This window comes from Aquarana catesbeiana, linkage group LG06 (genome assembly GCF_042186555.1).
Source record: "Aquarana catesbeiana isolate 2022-GZ linkage group LG06, ASM4218655v1, whole genome shotgun sequence".
Taxonomy (NCBI): Eukaryota; Metazoa; Chordata; class Amphibia; order Anura; family Ranidae; genus Aquarana; species Aquarana catesbeiana.
The window spans coordinates 409,318,919-409,345,481 of NC_133329.1; the positions used below are offsets into that span (position 1 = coordinate 409,318,919).

The window sequence follows — 26,563 nt, forward strand, 5'->3', positions numbered from 1 at the left end:
CAAACAGCCATTAAAAACCTCCACAAGGTAGGGAGCCAGGATCATCTTAAAACATTTATAAAATTCGTCTGTCAAACCACCTGGCCCTGGCGTTTTCTTGATGGCTAGTTTATCAATAGCCTGGATTACCTCATCTGCAGTGATTTTATCCGTCAAATTCATCAAAGGAACATTACTCTCCAGACCTGGTGTAGAGTCCAAAAAACCCAACATCCTTGTCTGATCAAGGTTCCTTCCTTCCAGGAGATCGGCATAGTATTATCTGACAACCTCCAGGATCCCTGACCTAGACTTCGTCAGAGAGCCCGTACTGTCCTTCAGGCCATTGACCGTCTTAACTGCTACGCTCTGTTTACAGTGCTGATAAGGGTCAGGCGAATGGTATTTCCTGTATTCCCTCTCCTGAACCAAAGAGGCGTGCCGGTCATATTGATGTCTCCTAAGGGGGAGACATCAATCTCCTCCATTCAAAACAAGGCGGTCAAGTTTACTCCGCAAACGCTGGTAGGTGATCTACTTATCTTGCTGCTTCTTTTTTCCTATGGCCTTGAAAAGCCCAACAGTCCGCTGTTTTAGAAGCTCCCACCATTCTGACTTACTGTTGCAAAAGTCTAGGATAGTCACCTGTGCTTGAAAAAAATCCTCAAAGGATTGTCTTACTCTCGTCTTCCAGGAGGGCCGAATTCAATCTCCAGATATCCCTCCCCCTAGGTGGCATGTCTGGGGCATTCAGAGTCACAGATAGAATACAGTGATCAGAAAACTCCACTGCCTGACACACAGGAACCAAAAAAGCAGATTCTCCCTTTAAAAAAAAACTATTTATCCTACTCTGACTACTACCTCACTGAAAAGTGAACCCCGTGCTGTCTGGGCAGCGCTTAATGTGCGCATCTACCAGACCTGCTTCCCTTACTATCGCATTGAGAAAAAGGCTGTCATAGCCCAGCTTATCTCTGAAACCTCTCCTGTCTTTAGACCTAGTAATGGTGTTTAAATCACCTCCAAAGATAACCTGCTGGGCCGTAAAAAGAAAAGGCTTAATATTTGTAAAGAGTCATTTCCTGTCCCACTTCGCCTGGGGACCATAGATGTTAATCAAGTGCAGGTCCTGCCCCCTCACAGAGATGTCCAAGACCATGCATCTCCCTATCTCTACCTCAATTACCCGCCGGCACGTTACCATACCAGAAAAAAGGACCGCAACCCCGCTGTAAGGCTCAGCCGCAAGAGACCAAAATGAGGGACCACATCTCCACTCCTTCTTTGCCAGATGTATATCGGCCAGACTACTCAGATAGGTCTCTTGCAAAAACAAAATGTCAGCATCAAACTCGAGCAAAAATAAGGCCATAGGACGAGCACTTACTTATCTTAAGCTGGCAACATTAATGGTTGCCACTTTTAACGGAGTGGGAACTGCCATTAGGGTATTTGAGGCAGCCGTTTCTTAGCCTGACTACTCCTTCTCCCTGGAGATTAGAACCAGCACGCTTCATTGCACCCTGGGACTCATCATCCATAGAGGATGCCATACTCAACGAGTCCCATTCATCGTCATCATCTGACAGGACCTCAAACTTATTTTCCAAAGGCAAAACCTTAGGACTTAAGGTAACTGTACCTCTTTTTTTTTTTCTTTTACCCCTCCTCCTTTTATCCCCCAACCACTCCATATCATCCTTAGACAAACCGGAATCAACAGCTTCCCACTCTTACCCTCCCCTTCACCCTCCTCTCCCCCACTCTCCCTTTCCTTATCTACCACCAGGCCAGCCTCTTCACCATCCTCCCCACTCCTCTGCACCCCACGATCCTCAAAAGAAACCTTGCAGCGTTGAGGGAGGGGGACTGGCACTGCACTTGATGCACCTGCCTCAGTACCTCTTGCTGCCTCTGCAATTTTGTAAGACATAGAAGGATTGGACACATTCTCGGTAACTGATACCTTACCCACAGACTGGGAAGACACGGGCACACTAGGTAAATGCACAGACTGGGGCACCACAGACTGGGAAGACAGAGGCACGCTAGGTAAACGCATAGACTGGGGCACCACAGACTGGGAAGACACAGACATATTGGGTATTGGCACAGACTCAGATGGAATCACAGGCACCCCACCTGCTGAGCTTTGAGTTTCCTCTATGTCCAGGCGGAAGAACTCTCTCTCATAAGCTCAGGCTTGTTATGCATTGCCTCAGGACACTGACTGTAAGGATGCCCCACCGCATTGCACAGATTGCACCTTATAATGTTACAATCCTTTGCCAAATGTCCTACACCCTGACAGAGAGAGCACTTTATCACCGGACAGGAGGATGCAAGATGCCCTTTATCTCCACACTTGTTGCATAGCTTTGGCTGGCCTGGGTAAAAGATGGTCAGCCTGTCCCTCCCCAGGAAAGCTGAAGATGGCAGATGTTGGATGTCATTGTCAATGACTTTTAATTTTAACTGCACAGACCACCCCCCGTCCATATTCCCCGATCATCCAAAATCATCTTTAGGGGGCTCAGGACGTCTCCATACCTCCTCAACCATAGAGATAAATCCCCTTGTGGTGTGGACTCATTGCAGACAAGAACTGTCACCATTTTAATGAGTGGCTGGCGTGATACAAGCTTGGGGATGAGCCTTCATCAGTCCGGCAGGCCCCTACACACGTGCTCATATTTCTCCCAAAATATATCCAAAGACTCCGGGGGGATAAAGGACAAATCATACTTGTAGGAACCAGGCAGGACTGATCAGGGCGAAAATATCTATGGGCCTAAACCCTATCTGCAGAATCTTATCCACCACTGCCCTCCTATGCGGAGGAAGTCCACCCCCCTCCCATCTAAGCTGCACAACATTCCTACTTTTAAACAGGGAGGAAGATAGAACATTTCCCTGCTCCTTCCCTGCTTGCTCCCCCTTCCCAGATCCTGTAGCAGCAACACCAGCATAAGTTTTCCTTACAGACACACCAATTGCAGTCTTGTCCTTAGACACAATCAAACCAGCTGATGGAGAGTCTAATTCAGCTTTGGATTAACAGAGGCAGCACCCGCCCTCTCCCTCTGCTCTGAACACTTAGCTTCTTTCCTGGGTTCAAGCACAGTCTTGGCTACTGCAGACTTCTGGAGAGTTGTAGCACTACTGCTCCCAACATCTCCTCTACCATTCTCAGGAACAGCCTCTGTGTTTGGTCCAGGCAAAGGCACTGTATTGTCCATGGCACTCCTCTCTGCAGACTCTTCCCCAGAAGCTGACAGTTACTCTCACCAATTTCATATGAAGCTTTGTTTTCAGCAGGTAATTCAGACTGGATTGCATGCTGTACATTGTCTATGGGTCTGGGCTGACTGTCCGTAGCACTACAACCCTCAGCAAGCCCATTGTCATTAAAGTTCACATCACCATCTTGCACACACACACTGTACCTGCTTGCTCTGTTGTTACATTTGCAATGTCAAGGCTGACGGTGGGATCAGACTTCCCCCCAGTTGTTGCAGACTTCATGGTGAATCTTGCTCTCTCCATAGGTCTCTCTTTCACAGGGCGAGGAACGGTGTCCATCTCCTCATCATCATCCGGGAATCCACACCCAAAGAGGATTCCAGCTTAGTGATGAACTACAGCATGCCAGTACCTCCCTCAACCTCCTGCTCAGATGTTCCATATTGCTGCTGCAGAGGAAGGGGGGATAGAGGCCTCCGCCATTGAGGGCTCAGCAGATGCCTGAGGTGTTGAACAGCTGGGCTCATCCTCTGGGCCCACTTTCTCGCTCTTTGCTGACTCCGCTATTCTCCTTCAGAGAGCTCACCAGTTCCTTCTGCTTCCTCACAGCTTGCTCCAAGTTCTTCAACTCAGGCCTCAGAGCTGGTCTTTTTTTTACTGTATACTTTGGCACAAATCTGTTTTTTCTTCCTAAATTCAGCCATCAAAACTAACAATTTCTCCTCTTCTTTCTTAATTTGTTTTAGCTTACCGACAATCTTCTGTCTAAAGGCAGACAGGGACTCATCTCTCCTTGGGCCAGGCCCAGTATCTTCCACAGGCTGAGCCCTAGTCACAGGCCCACCTAGGGGGCCCCCGCCAGGGTCCTCCCCAGGATTCACCATTCCTCCTGGTGCAGAGAAGCAACTCTAGCCCCTGGTTTCTGGACGCACAGGAGCTAAGGAACCAGCAACCTCACACCTCACTGTCAAGGAGCATAAAGGCAGTTTCCCACCATCCCTGTGCTGAGTTCCTGGGTCTACAAACCTGCTGTGCCCGTTATGAGGGGTTCCACCATCCCTGTGCTGAGTTCCCAGGCCTGTACAGCCTGTATACCCACTGTGCCCATTATGAGGGGTTCCAGACCATCCTTCTGCTGGTTTCCCGGGTCTGTAAACCTGCTGAGCCCATTTTGAGGGGTTCCCACCATCCCTGTGTTGAGTTCCCAGGTCTGTACACCTATTGTGCCCATTATGAGGGGTTCCCACTATTCTTGTGCTGAGTTCCTGGGTCTGTACACCCGCTGTGCCCATTATGAGGGGTCCGCACCATCCCTGTGCTGAGTTCCCGGGTCTGTACACCTGCTGTGCCCATTATGAGGTGTTCCCACCATCCCTGCTGGACCTTAATTTATTTTAGATGGTGGAAAATGTAACAAGAGGAGCTGGAACACACAAAACAGAACAGGAACAGACTTAGGAATTCTGGCTGGGAGGTATCAGAAGCACTAATTCAGCGCACCAGGCTCCACTTACAACTACGATACCACTTTTAGGTGGAGTGTCCCTGTAATGGGTGAAATCTTAGAGTTGGTTATGAGTTTTTTTTCTGGTTATATCACTCACTCCGATACAGTTGAAGACTTGGGCTAAGATGTTTCCTTGAGGCGGGTACTTCTTGTACATCCCGCTCCCGCTGACAAACACAACTGCAGGAGAGAAAACACAAAGTCAGACATCTGTCCTCACATGACCCGACCGTCCTCCATCTACAAGGGAATCATTCACAAACCACCCGGCACACATACACACACAACGCTTTCATCAGATGTGATGCTTGGATTCAGATCTGAGGGGGATCGGCTCTGCACGCCAGGGACAGAGGGACCCTGGGGCCGAGCACATTTCTAGAAAAAAAAGTCTTTGTGATTTATTTATGAATCTAACTGACTGATCTAATGATGGGAGAGTAAAACAGAGAAATCTCTACAATACTCCGGATGTGGGTCTCCGAGGGGCCGGTGATAGAGATGCCGCATCTCCAATCTGCCTCCAGAGGATTAGCCTGACAGCCAGGTAAACTAACATTTTTAAGGAGAAATCAGTGATAATATCCTTTACACCGATTACACCTAATATTGAGTAGGTCTGCCAAAACAGCCCTGACCAAGGCATGGACTCCACTAGACCTCTCAAGGTATAGTATCTCACAAAAGTGAGTACACCCCTCACATTTGTGTAAATCTTTTCTTCTATCTTTTCATGTGACAACACTGAAGAAATGACATTTTGCTACAATGTAAAGTAGTGAGTGTACAGCTTGTATAACAGTGTAAATTTCCTGTCCCCTCAAAATAACTCAACACACAGCCAATTATGTCTAAACCGCTGGCAACGTAACGTGAGTACACCCCTAAGTGAAAATGTCTAAATTTGGCCCAAAGTGTCAGTGTTTTGTGTGGCCACCATTTTATTTTCCAGCACTGCCTTAACCCTCTTGGGCATGGAGTTCATCAGAGCTTCACAGGTTGCCACTGGAGTCCTCTTCCACTCCTCCATGAGGACATCATGGAGCTGGTGGATGTTAGAAACCTTGCGCTTTTCCACCTTCTGTTTGGGGATGTCCCACAGATGCTCAATAGGGTTTAGGTCTGGAGACAGGCTTTGCCTGTCCATCACCTTTGCCCTCAGCGGCCCAGTCTCCAATGGGAGGGGATCATGCTCTGCTTCAATATGTCACAGTACATGTTGGCATTCATGGTTCCCTCAATGAACTGTAGCTCCCCAGTGCCTCATGCAGCCCCAGACCATGACACTCCCACCACCATGCTTGACTGTAGGCAAGGCACACTTTTCTTTGTACTCCTCACCTGGTTGCCGCCACACACGCTTGTCACCATCTGAACCAAATAAGTTTATCTTGGTCTCATCAGACCACAGGAAATGGTTCCAGTAATCCATGTTCTTAGTCTGCTTGTCTTCAGCAAACTGCGTGCCTTCTTGTGCATCATCTTTAGAAGAGGCTTCCTTCTGGGACGACAGCCATGCAGACCAAGTTTATGCAGCGTGCAGCGTATGGTCTAAGCACTGACAGGCTGACCCCCCACCCCTACAACCTCTGCAGCAATGCTGGCAGCACTCATACGTCTATTTCCCAAAGACAACCTCTGGATATGACGCTGAGCACGTGAACTCAACTCCTTTGGTCGACCATGGCGAGGCCTGTTCTGAGTGGAACCTGTCCTGTTATACCGCTGTATGGTCTTGGCCAGGCCATCTTTATGTAGGAGCAAAAATTCTTTTTTTCAGATCCTCAGAGAGTTCTTGGCCATGAGGTGCCATGTTGAACTTCCAGTGACCAGTATGAGAGAGTGAGAGCGATAACACCAAATTTAACACACCTGCTCCCCATTCACACCTGAGACCTTGTAACACTAACGAGTCACATGAAACCCCGGGGAGGGAAAATGGATAATTGGGCCCAATTTGGACATTTTCACTTAGGGTGTACTCACTTTTGTTGCCAGCGGTTTAGACATTAATGGCTGTGTGTTGAGTTATTTTGAGGGGACAGCAAATTTACACTGTTATACAAGCTGTACACTCACTACTTTACATTGTAGCAAAGTGTCATTTCTTCAGTATTGTCACATGAAAAGATAGAATAAAATATTTACAAAAATGTGAGGGGTGTACTCACTTTTGTGAGATACTGTATGCTGTGGTATCTGGCACCAAGGCGTCAGTAGCAGATCCTATAAGTCCTGTAAGTTGCGAGATAGGACTTCCATGGATCGGACTTGTTTTTCCAGCACATCCCACAGATGCTCCATTGGATTGAGATCTGGAGAATTTGGAGGCTAAGTCAAAACCTCAAACTAGTTGTATTTCTCAAACCATTCTTGAATTCGTCAGATCAGGTCACCTTCTTCGATTGCTCTGTGGTTCAGTTCTGATGCTCACGTGCACATTGTAGGCACTTTTGGCTGTGGACACCAATCAACATGGGCACCCTGAATGGTCTGCGGCTATGCAGCCCCATACACAGGAAACTGCGATGGTCTGTGTGTTCTGACACCTTTCTGTCAGAACCAGCACTACATTTTACAGAAATTTGAGCTTCTATGCTAGTCTATTGAATCGGACTGGACTATACAGGCCAGACTCCCCCCACTTCCATCAATGAGCCTTCCCTCCCCACCACCATCAATGAGTCTTCCCTCCCCCACCTCCAATAACGAGTCTGAGTCTTCCCTCCCCCACCTCCATCAATGATCCTTCTCTTCCCACCTCCATCAATGATCCTTCCCTCCCCCACCTCCATCAATGAGCCTTCCCTCCCCACCTCCATCAATGTGCCTTCCCTCCCCACCTCCCTTAATAAACCTTCCCACCCTCATCAATGATCCTTCCCTCCCCACCTCCATCAATGAGCCTTCCCTCCCCACCTCCATCAATGTGCCTTCCCTCCCCACCTCCCTTAATAAACCTTCCCACCTCCATCAATGAGCCTTCCCTCCCCCACCTCCATCAATGAGCCTTCCCTTCCCCACCTCCATCAATGAGCCTTCCTTCCATCTCCATCAATGAGCCATCCATCCACCTCCATCAATGAGCCTTCCCTCCCCACCTTCATCAATGAGCCTTCCCTCCCCACCTCCATCAATGAGCTTTCTCCCCCACCTCCATCAATTAGCCTTCCCTTCCTACATCCATCAATGAGCCTTCCTCCCCCACTTCCATGAATGAGCCTTTTCCCCCACTTCCATCAATGGGCCTTCCCTCTCTACCTCCATCAATGAGCCTCTCCCACCTCCATCATTGAGCCTTCCTTCCACACCTCCATCAATGAGCCTCCCCTCCTTACCTCGATCAACAAGCCTTCCCTCCCTACCTCCTTCAATGACTGTTCCCTCCCCATCTCCATAAATAAGCCTTCCCTCCCCACCTCCATAAATGAGCCTTCCCTCCCCACCTCCATCAATGAGCCTTCCCTCCCCACCTCTATCAATGAGCCTTCCCTCCCCACCTCCATCAATGATCAGCCTTCCCTCCACCACCATGAATGAGCCTTTTCTCCCAACATCCATCAATGAGCCTCCCCCCACCTCCATCAATGATGAGCCTTCCTTCCATCTCCATCAATGAGCCATCCATCCACCTCCATCAATGAGCCTTCCCTCCCCACCTCCATCAATGAGCCTTCCCTCCCCACCTCCATCAATGAGCTTTCCCTCCCCACCTCCATCAATGAGGCCTTCCCTCCAACCTCCATCAATGAGCTTTCCCTCCCCACCTCCATCAATGAGCCTCCCTCCACCCACCTTCATCATGAACCTCCTTTCCAACCCATCTTCATCAATGAGTCTTCCTAGGTAGACTGTATTAGGTAACGCCCACATGTGAGCTGAGTCTCCTGATGCAAGCAGTGGGAAGAGTTATGCAAATATCAAAATGCCTTGATGAACGGGTGTCTGTCTGGAGGAGTGGGTGTTGCTAAGCAGGATGTATTTGTATGCAGACCGTCCTAGGTAATTCCCACATGTGATGCTGAGCCTCCATGATTGTAAGAATTGAAATCCAAGGACAGTCAGGCTGGGGAGGAAAGTGCTAGATGATGATGGACATACTATGTGACTTGCTGCAGCTTCTATTGCACATTGTGAGAAGCTCACAGTGTGCAGTGAAATCAGAGGAAGCCGTTTCAGTCCAGGAGAGGAGCCGGTACACCTGTGTAATACTGAAGGGGAGGCCGGAGAGAGGATTTCATTGTTGTGCCGTTCTTTTCCTTTTCATCAGATGCGGATATCAGACGTCCTTCCTATTATCTTTCATTCGATCTTCTCACCAATAAATCGGTTACAATGTTTGACTTTGTTTCCCTGTACTATTTACAGGGTCATGCTGGTCATTTGTTCTCATGAGAACCTTCACCACATTACATAATAGAAAAGAATTTAGAAAAAATTGGTTTACTTACTCAGCGCAATGAACATCAAAGCAGCCGGAACGCCAAACGCCAACGCGTAACAATCCATTCCGAAGCATTGGACGTCTCCTGCAAGACATGGGTAGAGCTGACGTGAGAGGACACGTCTGGTGCCCACTTTAGTGTAGACTCAGAACTTTCCCATCCCGGACACCAGTCTCTGCCATTCATTACACTGCGCTGTGTTCAGGTTACAATTGTCTGTTTATGGAAGTTCAAATCTCAGTATAAAATCTTTATTTGCAGAGGGTTGTGAGAAACAATCAATGTGGACTTCAGATTGTACAATCTTCTATAGATTTACCAAAACCTCCGAAGGGGGCTCACAAATTCGGTGTCAGCTGTTGATCAACACAGTGGCGGCTGGTGCTCAAATTTTTTGAGGGGGCACAAACTGAAAAAATTCAGAAAAAAAACTCATCAATTGCAGCCTCACTGTGCCCATCATATGCAGCCACTGTGCCCATCATATGCAGCCTCTGTGCCCATCATATGCAGCCTCTGTGCCCATCATATGCAGCCACTGTGCCCATCATATGCAGCCTCTGTGGCATCATATGCAGCCTCTGTGGCCATCATATGCAGCCTCTGTGGCCATCATATGCAGCCACTGTGCCCATCATATGCAGCCTCTGTGGCCATCATATGCAGCTTCTGTGGCCATCATATGCAGCCTCTGTGCCCATCATATGCAGCCCTCTGTGCCCATCATATGCAGCCTCTGTGGCCATCATATGCAGCCTCTGTGCCCATCATATGCAGCCACTGTGCCCATCATATGCAGCCTCTGTGCCCATCATATGCAGCCACTGTGCCCATCATATGCAGCCACTGTGCCCATCATATGCAGCCTCTGTGGCCATCATATGCAGCTTCTGTGGCCATCATATGCAGCCTCTGTGCCCATCATATGCAGCCACTGTGCCCATCATATGCAGCCTCTGTGGCCATCATATGCAGCTTCTGTGGGCCATCATATGCAGCCTCTGTGCCCATCATATGCAGGCCACTGTGCCCATCATATGCAGCCTCTGTGGCCATCATATGCAGCTTCTGTGGCCATCATATGCAGCTTCTGTGGCCATCATATGCAGCCACTATGTTCATCATATGCAGCCACTATGTTCTCATATGCAGCCTGTGCCCATCATATGCAGCCACGGTGCTCCATCATATGCAGCCTGTGCCCATCATATGCAGCCGGTGCTCCATCATATGCAGCCGGTGCTCCATCATATGCAGCCTGTGCCCATCATATGCAGTCACTGTGCTCATAAAATGCAGCCCCTGTGCCCATCATATGCAGCCTACGCCCATCATATGCAGCTTTTGTGCCATCGTATGCAGCCTGTGCCCATCATATGCAGCCACGGTGCCCCATCATATGCAACCTGTGCCCATCATATGCAGCCATGGTGCCCCATCATATGCAACCTGTGCCCATCATTTGCAGCCTGTGCCCATCATATGCAGCCTCTGTGACTCCCCCCCCCCCCACTCGCCATCTGACTGGCACTTACCACACCTGTGGCAGATCAGGCAGCGGGTGATGGCAGCGAGCTGTGGGATAATGCAGCGGGTCAGGGCGGCGGCTTCTCTGTCTCCCGTCCGTTTCTTCTTCTGTTCTGTTAGTCATCCAATCAGAGCGCTTGTGCCTTCAGCCAATCAGGTGACGGGTATTAGACCCGTGACTCCTGATTGGCTGAGAAAAGTGGTCTGCGCCACGACCCCACATTTTTTGAAGCCTATCAGAGCCTATCAAAGGCTCTAATCAGGGGCTTCAAAAAAACACCCCCCGCCGCTGCAATTCAGGCGCCCGGCGTCCGAAAAGGGAGTGGTGGCCATGGATAGGATTCATGCTACACAGAGGAGGGTGGCTGGAGAGAGGGGGTGGCGCCCCTGCGCCCCTAATGGACTCACCACCACTGATCAAACATGAAGATATTGGAAATAATATTGTGATCAGAGGGGGAATTTTTCTGCGCACAGATAACATCCTGTTGGGAGTCCCATGAAATGTTTGACAGTAGAAAACATCAGCTCGCCATTTGTAGGACGCATTCATAGGACCGGAAGTGAAGAAAACAACTGACCTCTGAGAATCGGCGTCACGAAGGTGGAGATGAGACTGCCGGCGTTGATGGCCATATAGAAGATGGAGAAGAACTTTCCTCTCTCTTTTACCTGGAGAAGACGGGAAAAAAAAGCGAATAGTTTATTAACCACTTGACTGTCGAAAGATTTACCCCCCTTCATGACCAGGCCATTTTTTGCGATACGGCACTGTGGTAATTTTACAGACAATTGGTGCGGTCGTGCGATGTCGTACGCAAATAAAATTGATGTAATTTTTTCCCCCACAAATAGAGCTTTCTTTTGGCGGTATTTGATTACCTCTGCGGTTTTTATTTTTTGCGCTATAAACAAAACAAAAACGACATTTTTGAAAAAAAAAAAACAAAACAAAAAAAACATCTTTTATTTTCTGCTATAAAACATATCCAATAAAAAAAATGTAAAAAAAAAAAAATCAAATTTCTTCATCAGTTTAGGCCAATATGTATTCTGCTACTAATTTTTGGTAAAAAAAAAAAATCCCAATAAGCATATTCTCTCTGGAGAAGAGACGCTTGAGAGGGGATATGATTTCAATATACAAATACCGTACTGGTGACCCCACAATAGGGAGAAAACTTTTTCCCGGAAGGGAGTTTAACAAGACTCGTGGCCACTCATTAAAATTAGAAGAAAAGAGGTTTAACCTTAAACTATGTAGAGGGTTCTTTACTGTAAGAGCGGCCAGGATGTGGAATTCCCTTCCACAGGCGGTGGTCTCAGCGGGGAGCATCGATAGTTTTCAAGAAACTATTAGATAATCACCTGAATGACCACAACATACAGGGATATACAATGTAACACTGACACATAATCACACACATAGGTTGGACTTAATGGACTTCCCCGACTATGTAACTATGTATATTGATTGGTTTGTGCAAAAGTTATACTGCCTACAAATTATGGGATAAATACTGCCATTCTTATTTATTTATTTATTTTATAGTAGTAATGGCGGCAATCAGCGACTTAAAGGCAGGACTGCGACATTGCTGCGTTCAATCTGACACTAACTAACACTTTGTGGGAACCAGCGACACTAATACAGTGATCAGTGCTATAAATATGCGCTGTCACTGTACTAATGACACTAGCTGGGAACTGGTTAACATCAGGGGCGATCAAAGGTTTAACTGTGTGCCTAGCCAGTGTTTTTTTTTGTGCACAGTGAGTTGGACATTTTGATGATAGGCAACTCCTATCCTCATATTGATTAGTGGCTCCAAATTAATAATAACTACTGCAGTAGGAAACAGACACAAAAGATACGCTCAGCATCTTTCCAAATAACTGTTCTGCTTTATTATGAGGCAATTGAAGGTTTTTATACACATGATTATGTAGGGTATCACATTAATATTACAATTGTACTTTTATGGTAACAAGGGGCGTAACATAGGCAGGCTATTCTAATCAGACTCGAAAGAATGCAAACATGTAATGAAAACATTATTAGTGCCGTGTGCAATACATACAAAATAGAATACATTTATATACAGAACTTACAACTTTCCTTTACAACAGTGTGGTGCTTTTACTAAGGAAGTTTATGGATTGTATTCCATGCTTTGCAGAGAAATAATAAACAATCACTTCTTCCCCATCAGAACAGAGCTCTGCCTTCTTTACATAGGCAGAGCTCAGTTCTGCGTGTTATCCTGACAATCGGTGGACATTGATTTGCTGACACCCACCGAACGGCTTCTGCATGACAAATCACAGCTGAAGTGGCGTGGCCCCCCCCCTCCCCCCCCCAACCCAAAGTGATTCCGTGCAGCATGGCCCCCCTGTAGCAGTAAATCTACTATTGGGCAGTCAGCCAGTGGTTAAACTATGTGTTGGGCGCAAAGTCTAAAACACAGGGGGCACAATTCACCGAGTTAACACAACAGGATATTTTCCGAAAAGTGACAGTTATTTTCAGTTGAGTCCAATGAGATTATAGAGCACAGTCGCATGGCTGGGAATAGAACGTGTGAGCCTTGGTTCACATATGTGTGTTCTGCATGCTCCGTGTAGAGAGACCCATTCATTTCAAGGGGCTGCCCTCCACCTACAAGAAACGGGAGAAAGAAGCCCCCGATCTTTTGTAAAATCGCGCTGCACAGCAGTTTGAATTAATAATGGAACATATGGCAAGTACAGTAAGGTATAAAAGTGAAATAAGATGATGATTCCTACTTAGGCTGCTTTATAGGACAGAATAGAAAAGAACAAAATAGAATTAAACAGAATAGAATAGAAAAAAAAATAGAATAGAATAGAAAGTAAAGGAATAGAATAGAATAGAATAGAAAAAAAAAGGAATAGAATACAATACAATAGAACAGAATAGAATATAACAGAATATAAAGGAATGGAATGGAATAAAACAGAATAGAATAGAAAATAAAGGAATAGAATAGAAGAGAACAGAATAGAATATGATAGAAAATAAAGGAATAGAATAAAAAAGATACTTTAGATTGTAAGCTCCATGAGCAGGGCTCTCCTATTCCTTCTGTATTGAACTGTACTGTAATTGTATTGTCTCCCTTTATATTCTAAAGAGCTGCATAAACTGTTGGCGCTGTATAAATCCTGTATTATAATAATAAACATAGAATGAAAAATAAAAGAATAGAAATAAATAGAATAAAATGGAAAAGAATAGAAAAAAATTGTGTGGAATAAAATAGAATAGAAAATAAAGGAAGTGAATAGAGTGGAAAATAAAAAGATAGAATAGGAAAAGAATCGACTAGAAAATAAAATAATAGAATAGAATACAAAATAAAAGAATAAAATAGAAAAGAATAGAATAAAAAAATAGTATAGAATAGCATAAAATGGCAATGAGGTCTAATCGACATGTTTTTGTAAACACTGAGTACATTTAGATACGTGTAGGCAGGTGCAGTCAATTTTCTCCACTGCAGGTGGCGCTGGACCATGGTGGCATTGCAGTTGGAGGGGAAGTCAAGAGGAAACATGGTTTTTCTATGATTTCATGGGTCACTGAGGGTAGCTATCTGATTGGATGCTGCCGCTCCATGTGACTCTGGCAGCCATCTTGGGTCGGCAGAGCCTATTTAAGGCCCTGGCTCCCAGGACTTGGCAACGCATTTCACGTGTGGGGTAATGTAGGGGCAGGTCACCCGCCTGACAGGGGACAGTATAAGTGGCGGGGAGAGGTTCCAGATAAGTAGAGAAAGAGCAGGGACATGCTATCTTTCCTGGAAGTCTCCCCGCTTGGGCACAGACCGGCCAGGCCACGTTCTCTATTCCTCGAGACGGATGCTGTTGGAGCATCCGAGATCTGCTGTTACACAGTTTGCTGCAACATCCTGTGAGTGCGCCCGGTTGGGTTGACTTCCCACCGAGGGAGTTGCATTTATTTGAACTTTAACTACAATACAGTTTTGTTATTGCATCTGGACTCTTAAGTGTTTACTAAACGCCGCACCACGCCGCACCTCCCCACATGTGTGCTCAATCTGGAAACCATTCAGACGCAGATTAGACTTTGTGATTGATTTGATTTTCGCTATCCGTTTGTCTACTGTAGTCATTTGTTTTCAGTATCCTTGCTTTGTTTTTATTTTATACATGGTATCCTTTGTTTTTATTATATACATGGTATCCTTTGTTTTTATTATATTACATGTATCCCTTTGTTTTTATTTTATACATTCGTCCTTCATGTGGATGGTACTTTTTTGTAGAAGGGTTGCATTGTTTTGTAGTTTAATTCTAGAGCTGCACTTTATATCTTGAATTGTTTTGTATTCATTATATCGGGGGGGATTGAACACTGAGACCTTGTGCACACTGGGCATAAAAAATGCTGCTTATATGAGGGGGTGCTGATAAGCAGTGGCGGCTGGTGGGGTTTATTTTGGGGGGGCGGCAAACAACCTCCCCCCGGGCCACCGGTGGAGCGGCACTAGCACAGCTGCCCCCCCGCGCGTGCGGTGTGGACTTACACCCTTAGCAACCCCCCCCCACCCACCAGCTGTCTGCCGGTCAGTCCTTACCCTGGAGCGGCGAGAGCAGCGGTCGGGTCTTCATGGAGTGCGGAGCTGATGCAGCCGTCTTACAATGTGGTCGCCTCTGCCCTTAAGCGTGGCGGGCTCGGGGGGGAAAGCTGCTCTGTGTGTCCTCTCCTGAGCAGCCTCCGCACCGCATCTCCTCTCTGCTTGTCCCGGCGATAGGCGTCCAATAGGATCACCTGACGTTTTGGCCAATCGGGGAAAACAGGTTTCATACCCGCTTCCCGATTGGCCCGGGAGGAGGATCAGTGTTGCAACAGCAAATATTTATTCGCTGTTGCAACACAACTGGGTGGGATCGAAGCGCATTCTCTGCGACCTGAGCCCACCCTATTTTGAAGCCTATTAGAGCCTCTAATCAGGTGCTTAAAAAAAAAAAAAAACCCCGGCCCCTGTAATTCATGCGTTTGGTGCCCTGAAAGGGGCCGGACGCATGATTAGGGGGTGGGCCGCGGGGCCGTGGATAGATCATGCTATGCGATGAGTCTATCCATTCTACATAGTGGGTGTGGAGAGAGGGGACGGGCCGCCACTGCTGATAAGTATTGAGCCTTACCCAGAAAAAAATTGAGACAGCAAGCTGTAAATTGTACTGGCCAATTTCTCTATATTTAAATGGTGCAAAAATCAACCACCTATGATTTTAACTTATCTTTCTTTTTCAGGTCCAAAGAGAACATGACAGCACCTCCAGAAAAATTCAATGTGGAAGAGCCTAGGACCATAATCCTGTTTCTCCGAGGGAAAGGTGGGAAGCAGATCCACCAGGATGAAATGCCACAAACTTTGGGGGACAGTGGCCTTTTGTGTGCAACAGTGTTGGGTTGTCAATTTTAAAATCTGGCCATTTTGAAATGGACAAACAGTGGAAGGCCCGTTTCTGTCTCTGTGCCTGCAAATGTGAAAGCCATCCATGACATGATCATTGAGGACCACCGAATATCAGCCTTAAAGTATTGCTACATATCTGGGAATATCACGTGAGAGAGTCGGTGCCATTATCCACAACGACTTGGAAAGGAGAAAGCTCGCAGCAAAAGTGGATCCCAAAACTTTTGACAACCGAACAAATAGAGGAAACGTGTGGAGACATCGGTGGCTGTTTTGGAACATTTTGCAAGAAATGAGTCAGATTTCCTGGACAAACTGTTGATGAGACACGATCTACCATTATGATCCTGAGACAAAGGAACAGTCTAAGGAATGGAGGCACGGTGGTTCCCCCAGGCCAAAGAAGTTCTGTGTGCAAAGGTCAGTGCAGAAGCAAATGTCAAGAAGAAGGGAGTTCTGCTGGTGGACTACCTCCAAAAGGTTCAACCATCAATGCAACACATCCTGTGCTTTATTGACGAAGTTGAGGCAAAATATCAAGGAAAAACATTGAAGAAAGCTCTCCAAAGGTGTCATCCTGTTGCATGGCGACACCTCTCACACACTGCAGGAGAAACAATGGCAAAACTCACCTACTTAGGCTTTCAGGTAATGCCCCATCCACCCTATTCGCCCCAACCTGGCTCTTCTGACCCCCAGTCTCACAAAACACCTAAAGCAGGGGTCCTCAAACTACGGCCCGCGGGCCGAATCCGGCCCTCCAGCGTTTTTTATCCGGCCCGCGGACTGGCCCGTTTAAAATTGCAGGCACTCCCCCTGCCATCTGCTCCCTCCATCAGACAGGATGGGAAACATGACAGGCCCGGACAAAGGACCTTCTGTGCTAAGAAGCAGGTGATTGGTTACTAGGCATCGGGGCGGTCCCAGGAACCAATCACCTGCCCCTCACTTCCAAAGTCCCGCCCTCCGTCCGGACCTACCATGCCTCGTGTCCTGCGTGATACAGGTAAGTGTTGAGTGGGAGTGCTGTAATATTGATATGGGGAGTCTGTGATATGGGGGGGAGTCTGTGATATGGGGGGGGAGTCTGTGATATGGGGGGGGAGTCTGTGATATGGGGGGGGAGTCTGTGATATGGGGGGGGAGTCTGTGATATGGGGGGGGAGTCTGTGATATGGGGGGGAGTCTGTGATATGGGGGGATCTGTGATATAGGGGAGTCTGTGATATAGGGGGAGTCTGTGATATAGGGGGATCTGTGATATGGGGGGGAGATCTGTGATATGGGGGAGATCTGTGATATGGGGGGAGATCTGTGATATGGGGGAGTCTGTGATATGGGGGGGAGTCTGTGATATGGGGGGGATCTGTGATATGGGGGGGGATCTGTGATATGGGGGGGGATATGTGATGGGGGATCTGTGATATGGGGGAGTCTGTGATATGGGGGGGATCTGTGATATGGGGGGGGATCTGTGATATAGGGAGATCTGTGATATGGGGGGGATCTGTGATATGGGGGGGGATCTGGTGATATAGGGAGATCTGTGATATGGGGGAGATCTGTGATATGGGGGGAGTCTGTGATATGGGGAGTCTGTGATGGGGGATCTGTGATATGGGGGGGGGGGATATGTGATATGGGGGGGATCTGTGATATGGGGGAGATCTGTGATATGGGGGGGATCTGTGATATAGGGAGATCTGTGATATAGGGAGATCTGTGATATGGGGGAGATCTGTGATATGGGGGAGATCTGTGATATGGGGGAGATCTGTGATATGGGGGTGTCTGTGATATGGGGAGATCTGTGATATGGGGGAGATCTGTGATATGGGGGAGATCTGTGATATGGGGAGATCTGTGATATGGGGAGATCTGTGATATGGGGGGATCTGTGATATGGGGGGGATCTGTGATTGGGGGGGATCTGTGATATGCGGGAGTCTGTGATATGCGGGAGTCTGTGATATGGGGAGATCTGTGATATGGGGGGAGATCTGTGATATGGGGGGATCTGTGATATGGGGGGGAGTCTGTGATATGGGGGAGTCTGTGATATGGGGGAGTCTGTGATATGGGGGAGTCTGTGATATGGGGGAGTCTGTGATATGGGGGAGATCTGTGATATGGGGGAGATCTGTGATATGGGGGGATCTGTGATATAGGGGGGAGTCTGTGATATGGGGGGAGTCTGTGATATGGGGGGTGTCTGTGATATGGGGGGAGTCTGTGATATGGGGGGAGTCTGTGATATGGGGAGTCTGTGATGGGGGATCTGTGATATGGGGGGGGGGATATGTGATATGGGGGGGGATCTGTGATATGGGGGGGATCTGTGATATGGGGGGGGGATCTGTGATATGGGGGAGATCTGTGATATGGGGGAGATCTGTGATATGGGGGAGTGTGATATGGGGGGATCTGTGATATGGGGGGAGTCTGTTATGGGGGAGTCTGTTATGGGGGAGTCTGTTATGGGGGAGTCTGTTATGGGGGAGATCTGTGATATGGGGAGATCTGTGATGGGGGAGTCTGTTATGGGGGAGTCTGTGATATGGGGAGATCTGTGATATGGGGAGATCTGTGGATATGGGGGAGTCTGTGATATGGGGAGTCTGTGATATGGGGAGTCTGTTATGGGGTGATCTGTGATATGGGGGAGTCTGTGATATGGGGGAGTCTGTGATATGGGGAGTCTGTTATGGGGGAGATCTGTGATATGGGGGGGATCTGTGATGGGGAGTCTGTTATGGGAGATCTGTGATATGGGGGAGTCTGTTATGGGGAGTCTGTGATATGGGGATCTGTGATTGGGAGATCTGTGATATGGGGGGATCTGTGATGGGGAGTCTGTTATGGGGGATCTGTGATGGGGGATCTGTGATATGGGGGGGATCTGTGATGGGGGATCTGTGATGGGGATCTGTGATGGGGGATCTGTGATGGGGGATCTGTGATGGGGGATCTGTGATGGGGAGTCTGTGATGGGGAGTCTGTGATGGGGAGTCTGTGATATGGGGAGTCTGTGCTATGGGGAGTCTGTGCTATGGGGAGTCTGTGCTATGGGGAGTCTGTGCTATGGGGGGGACTGATATGGGGGATCTGTGATGGGGGAGTCTATTATGGGGGAGCCTGTTATGGGGGGGATCTGTGATGGCGGAGTCTGTTTATGGGGAAAGTCTGTGATGGGGGAAGTATGTGATATGGGGAGTCTGTTATGGGGGGAATCTGTTATGTGGGGCTTTGTGATGGAGAGGAGTTTGTGATGGGGGATCTGTCATGGGGGGGCTTTGTTATGGGTGAGTCTGTGATGGGGAGGGGGTCTGGTGATTGGGAGTGGTTTGTGTAATGAGGGGAGTCTGAATACTGATAAGTTCATATTGATTACAATTGTTTCTTTATTTTAAATATTGTACTGTTTTTTCTGTTTTTTTTTTTTTTTTGCACTACAAATAAGATGTGTGCACAGGAATTAGTTCATATTTTTTTAAACTATAGTGCGGCCCCCCAACAGTCTGAGGGGACCGTGAACTGGCCCCCTGTCTAAAAAGTTTGAGGACCCCTGACCTAAAGGGACAACAATTTGGGAGTGTTCCGGAGGCAACTAATGCTGCAAATGTAGTGGTTACACCAGCAGTGGGAAGAATTTTATTTGCAGGGACTTAAAGCGGAGTTCCAAAGTGGAACTTCCGCTCATTTGTCTAACCCCCCCCCCCCCCTACTGTAGATGAATAAACTAAAAGATACAAAAAAGGTTTCTTTTTATCTTTCTGTTTCAGCGGCCATTGCCCGGCTGCTTTTTTTTTTTTTTGACAGCTCCAATTTGCCGGACTTGGTTTACACTTCAGCTGTCAACAGGGGAACCCCACTGACAGCTGAATGAGTCATCGTTTGTTAAAGCGGAGTTCCACCCAAAAGTGGATGTCGCAAGCGCATTGACCTTGTGGGGGAATATGTAGAATAGTGTGGCAGTCACAGCTTCCTATCTCAGTTTTTTCTGGGTAAGGCTCAATGCTTATCAGCACCCCCACCCCCTCCTACAGGCGTTTGGTGTTTTTTCTTTCAGCATGTGAAAGCAACTCATTTGGTCATTTATAGGCATATTTGTAGAGAAGCGTTTACAGGCTGAAAAAAATTTAAAAAACACCAGAAGTGCGTTTTTTGAGAGGAGTTTTCGGGCAGGAAAAAAAAACGCTTGATGCGCCTAAACACAAGCGTGCTCAAACGTAGCGTTTAGGCACGCCAAGTGTTTTTCTGTGTAATTTTTTTTTTTCTAGTGTTTTGAGTAGAGTTGGGCGATCAGTTCAAACCAAGCAAAAGTTTGGCCCGAATTTCGCCTGTTCGCCCGAATTTGCAGGGTGCTCAGCGGGATGTTCGGTCAGTGACGTCACAAGGGGGCGGTGCCACCAGGTGACGTCACCAGGTGGCCTCGCCCCTTACATATTTCGGAACTGTCAAATGGCAGAGAAGGCATTCGTCAGTTGGCATTCGTTGCGGGCAAAGCATGTTTTTTTTTTCGGGTCCGCGGTGCGGTGAGCGTCATGATCAACGATGGATCTACATGGGGGGACGTTGTTTTTTTGACAAGGAATTGGCAAAAACTGCCTCCTGTCTTTATTTATTTTTGACACTTTTGTTTGGCGAATGAGTAGGGGTACAATGTTCCACATACTCATTCACATAGGAAAAGGACCGGGATCTGAAGGATTCCGATAAGCCCCCTGCCCACAGACCCCCCACAACCATAGCCCAGGGTTGTCTAGAAGAGGCCCTTGCCCCATTAACATAGGGACAAGTTGCTTTGGGGTGGGAGCATCCCCCCCATGTTGAAGGCATGTGGCCTGGTACGGTTCAGGATGGAGGGGGGGGGGTTATCTGATCTGCCGGGCTGCATGCTCGGATAAGGGTCTGGAATGGATTTTTGGGGGGGACCCCACACTGTTTTTTAAAACATTTTTGCATTGCTGGCAATGGTATTGTATTGCCATCAATTTAAATGTAATTTTTTTTCTTTATAAATTGCATTTTTGCTGCAGCAGGTTCTATACGTGGTACAGATGTGCCACTTTACAAGCAGAGTAATGGCACTCCCCAGACACTATATTTAAAGGAATTTGTCATTTTTATTGTTTCACTTTAAGCATTTTTAAAATCACTGTGCCTGTAAAAATGATCTTTTTAAAAAAAAAAAAAAAAAAAATGTTTGCCCCCTAGGGCAGTACTCGGACCCCCATACCCTTTTGGCCAACAACTTGCATATAAGTCTTTAAAATGGGCCCTTTTTTTATCAACTTCGGGTTCCATAGACTTTACTAGGGTTCTCTATTCGGGTCTGAACTTTTGTGATGTTGGAGAGTTCTGGTGCAAACCGAAACACTTCTAAATCTAAACACGTGTAAGCGCACCCAAGCACTCTAAACACATTTACAAGGTGCTCCATAGGAGTGGTACCAGTACGTCCTGGTGCCTGCAGCTGCCGCCTGCTTGCAGTAAAATTACTGTGGGCGGGCGTCAATTATTTTAAAAAAATGTATGTGATCTCCATTCCAGTTACTTTGCCTAGGCTGATGACATGAGTCTGCTGCAGGCAGAAAGAAGCATTTCCTCAGTCTCCCCTCTCCCAGTGTCTTTGCCTAGACTGAGATGATGTCATCAGTCTGCTGCAGGCAGGAGGAAGCATTTCCTCAGTCACCCCTCCCCAAGTGATCAGACTGTACACTGTACCTTTGTAGCAAGTCACAAGGTTCAAGACTGCAGCAGGGGGCTGTTCTGTGTCAGACATTTGTGAACACGGGTGAATGTAGCCTGTGTTTCAGTTTTTGGTAGATGTTGTATAGCTGGACCACATAGTGTCTCATTACCATTTCAGCAGACCCCACCTATGACTGAAATACCACCTACTGGTGGACCTTAAAAACCACATGATGTAAACCGTTCTTTGTCTCTCGCTTTCCAAAGAGATAAAATCTTACATGTTCTTCATCAAACTGGTCACCGCCGAAGGCCGCAACGCAGGGCTTGATACCCCCGGTCCCAAATGCGATGGCAATCAGACCAATGATGCACAGAGCCCTGAGAAAGAGGCGGAGACAGAAGATTATGTATAATGGGTCCACTTACCCATCCCCCCGCTCCTGTAGAGCCGGGAAGCTATGATGGTATTTTCGGTTCTAACTTGTGGTTGGTGTTTATTGTGATTTCTTTTGGGGAGGGGGTTGGGGTGTTATACTTACACATGCAGCTCCGTGCCCCCCACATACGGGATGGCACCCACAGACTTGATCACATGACCGATCACGTACAAAATGGACAGCCAAAAGATGGTGCTGCGGGAACAGAAAAGTGATGTAATGAGGTGCGGAGATCATACAATGTATCTTCATGTATCAGAGATCATACAATGTATCTTCATGTATCAGAGATCATACAATGTATCTTCATGTATCAGAGATCATACAATGTATCTACATGTATCAGAGATCATACAATGTATCTTCATGTATCAGAGATCAGACAATGTATCTACATGTATCAGAGATCATACAATGTATCTACATGTATCAGAGATCATACAATGTATCTACATGTATCAGAGATCATACAATGTATCTTCATGTATTGGAAATCATACAATGTATCTTCATGTATCAGAGATCATACAATGTATCTTCATGTATCAGAGATCATACAATGTATCTTCATGTATCGGAGATCATACAATGTATCTTCATGTATCAGAGATCATACAATGTATCTTCATGTATCAGAGATCATACAATGTATCTTCATGTATCAGAGATCATACAATGTATCTTCATGTATCAGAGATCATACAATGTATCTTCATGTATTGGAAATCATACAATGTATCTTCATGTATCAGAGATCATACAATGTATCTTCATGTATCAGAGATCATACAATGTATCTTCATGTATCAGAGATCATACAATGTATCTTCATGTATCAGAGATCATACAATGTATCTTCATGTATCAGAGATCATACAATGTATCTTCATGTATCAGAGATCATACAATGTATCTTCATGTATCAGAGATCATACAATGTATCTTCATGTATCAGAGATCATACAATGTATCTACATGTATCAGAGATCATACAATGTATCTACATGTATTGGAAATCATACAATGTATCTTCATGTATCAGAGATCATACAATGTATCTTCATGTATCAGAGATCATACAATGTATCTACATGTATTGGAAATCATACAATGTATCTACATGTATCAGAGATCATACAATGTATCTTCATGTATTGGAAATCATACAATGTATCTTCATGTATCAGAGATCATACAATGTATCTACATGTATCAGAGATCAGAAAATACCGTTTACACATGCAGGTGTGACCTCAGTATGTGATGCTTCTGCGCGCTTTGGGGGGGGGCATTTCATTTATTTATTTTTATATTGTCCCTTTAGGCTCCGTTCACATCTTGGCATTCCGAATCGCAGGCGTTATCGCCGCGATTCTGCCCACGATTCGAAATAGTGGCAAATCACGGGACACCCGTGCAATGCCCATCACTTCCAATGATACCCTGATCGCGGCACGATTTTGGCACGATTGACACCCGATGAATCGCGGTAAAATCGCGCAAACAGAATTGCGGGACACCCGTCGCCCAAAAGAAGTACAAGAATTTCTTTTGGTCAACAGATGTCCCGCGATTCTGTTTGTGTGATTTTACCACAAATAACGTCTGACGAATTGTGGCAATATTGCGCCGCAATCGGGGTGCCATTGGGCGTCCCGCGATATTCTGCTATTTCAAATTGCGGGCAGAATTTGCGGCGACTCCGTTGCCGATTCAGAACGCCAAGATGTGAACGGAGCCTAATTTGTTTTTATCACTTTTATTCCTATCACAAGAAATGTAAGCGTCCCTTGTGATAGAAATAAGCGATGACAGGTCCTCTTTATGGAGACATTTGGAGTCTATAAGACCCCAAATCTCACCTCTGGAAAGCATGAGATAATAAAAAAAACTTTGATCTTTGCTTTCCAGGGGAAAAAAATGGCGGTGTTTACATCTGACGCCATGACATTACTTCCGACCTCCCAGGATCATAGAGGTCATCATTGAACTCACTTAAATTTGCCCAGCCACCCGTCAGCGATGGGGGCCCCGAGGATCGGGGTGAAGTAGCAGAGCCCGGAGAAGGCGTGGTAGACGGTGGTTGAGAGGTTCTCGCTCCAGTGCAGGTAGTTCAGGAAGTAAAGTGTCAGGACGGCTGAAAAGTGAAAAGATCTGTATTAATATTTTACAGAGAAGAAAATATAAATATTATACCTGTAATAAATAATAATATATACAGTATCTCACAAAAGTAAGTACACCCCTCACATTTTGTGTAAATCTTTTCTTCTCTCTTTTCATGTGACAACACTGAAGAAATGACACTTGTCTACAATGTAAAGTAGTGAGTGTACAGCTTGTATAACAGTGTAAATTTGCTGTCCCCTCAAAATAACTCAACACACAGCCATTAATGTCTAAACCGCTGGCAACAAAAGTGAGTACACCCCTAAGTGAAAATGTCCAAATTGGGCCCAATTAGCCATTTTCCCTCCCTGGTGTCATGTGACTCGTTAGTGTTACAAGGTCTCAGGTGTGAATGGGGAGCAGGTGTGTTAAATTTGGTGTTATCGCTCTCACTCTCTCATACTGGTCACTGGAAGTTCAACATGACACCTCATGGCAAAGAACTCTCTGAGGATCTGAAAAAAAGAATTGTTGCTCTACATAAAGATGGCCTAGGCTATAAGAAGATTGCCAAGACCCTGAAACTGAGCTGCAGCACGGTGGCCAAGACCATACAGCGGTATAACAGGACAGGTTCCCCTCAGAACAGGCCTCACCATGGTCCACCAAAGAAGTTGAGGTCACGTGTTCAGCGTCATATCCAGAGGTTGTCTTTGGGAAATAGACGTATGAGTGCTGCCAGCATTGCTGCAGAGGTTGAAGGGGTGGGGGGTCAGCCTGTCAGTGCTCAGACCATATGCCGCACGCTGCATCAAATTGGTCTGCATGGCTGTCATCCCAGAAGGAAGCCTCTTCTAAAGATGATGCACAAGAAAGTCCGCAAACAGTTTGCTGAAGACCAGCAGACTAAGGACATGGATTACTGGAACCATGTCCTGTGGTCTGATGAGACCAAGATAAACTTATTTGGTTCAGATGGTGACAAGCGTGTGTGGGGGCAACCAGGTGAGGAGGACAAAGACAAGTGTGTCTTGTCTACAGTCAGGCATGGTGGTGGGAGTGTCATGGTCTGGGGCTGCATGAGTGCTGCCGGCACTGGGGAGCTACAGATCATTGAGGGGACCATGAATGCCAACATGTACTGTGACATACTGAAGCAGAGCATGATCCCCTCCCTTCAGAGACTGGACCGCAGGGCAGTATTCCAACATGATAACCACCCCAAACACACCTCCAAGACCACCACTGCCTTGCTAAAGAAGCTGAGGGTAAAGGTAATGGATTGGCCAAGCTTGTCTCCAGATCTAAACCCTATTGATCATCTGTGGGACATCCTCAAACGGAAGGTGGAGGAGCGCAAGGTCTCTAACATCCACCAGCTCCGTGATGTCATCATGGAGGAGGGGAAGAGGACTCCAGTGACAACCTGTGAAGCTCTGGTGACCTCCATGCCCAAGAGGGTTAAGGCAGTGCTGGAAAATAATGGTGGCCACACAAAATATTGACACTTTGGGCCCAATTTGGACATTTTCACTTAGGGGTGTACTGACTTTTGTTGCCAGCGGTTTAGACATTAATGGCTGTGTGTTGAGTTATTTTGAGGGGACAGAAAATTTACACTGTTATACAAGCTGTACACTCACTACTTTACATTGTAGACAAGTGTCATTTCTTCAGTGTTGTCATAATATGTGAATATACTGTATATATATTTCTAAGGCTCCTTTCACACTTGTGGGACCTGGAAGTTGCGCGATTTTGCGGCGATTTTTGACGCAACTTTGAAGTGATTTTGCCACAAATTTGACGTGACTTGAAGCAATGCCTGTGTAATCTTGAGGCATGGACCTCAAGTCGCATCAAAGTCGAACCAAAGTAGTGCAGGGACTACTCTGAAGTCGCTGTGACTTGAATTTTATCCTTGCTCACTGCCTGCTTTAACCCAACATTAGCGCGCTGCAACCACATGCATCACACGGCATTTGCAGGGCTCCTCCATTCAGATGAATGGATTGCAACCAGTGGGCGGTACTGCCCGCTGAACATGACAGTGGGGATAATTTTTGCTGCACTGGGATGCAAAGCATCATGGCCGTGACATACCTGCTCCCCCCTCCGCTGCCTTTGCACCTTATATGTGTGGACCGT

General features: G+C 46.7%; 1 protein-coding gene across 1 annotated transcript in view; it reads right to left on the reverse strand.

Moving 5' to 3' along the window:
- LOC141147271 (solute carrier family 15 member 2-like) overlaps positions 1 to 26,563 on the reverse strand; it is a 78,281-nt gene that overhangs the window by 38,101 nt on the left and 13,617 nt on the right. The window contains exons 4-9 of the mRNA XM_073634478.1: positions 24,302 to 24,443; positions 22,409 to 22,501; positions 22,148 to 22,247; positions 11,286 to 11,376; positions 9,184 to 9,261; positions 4,830 to 4,912 (exon numbers count right to left, since the gene is read on the reverse strand). Of these exons, the coding sequence (XP_073490579.1) occupies positions 4,830 to 4,912; positions 9,184 to 9,261; positions 11,286 to 11,376; positions 22,148 to 22,247; positions 22,409 to 22,501; positions 24,302 to 24,443 (587 nt within the window). The remainder of the gene's footprint in view (positions 1 to 4,829; positions 4,913 to 9,183; positions 9,262 to 11,285; positions 11,377 to 22,147; positions 22,248 to 22,408; positions 22,502 to 24,301; positions 24,444 to 26,563) is intronic.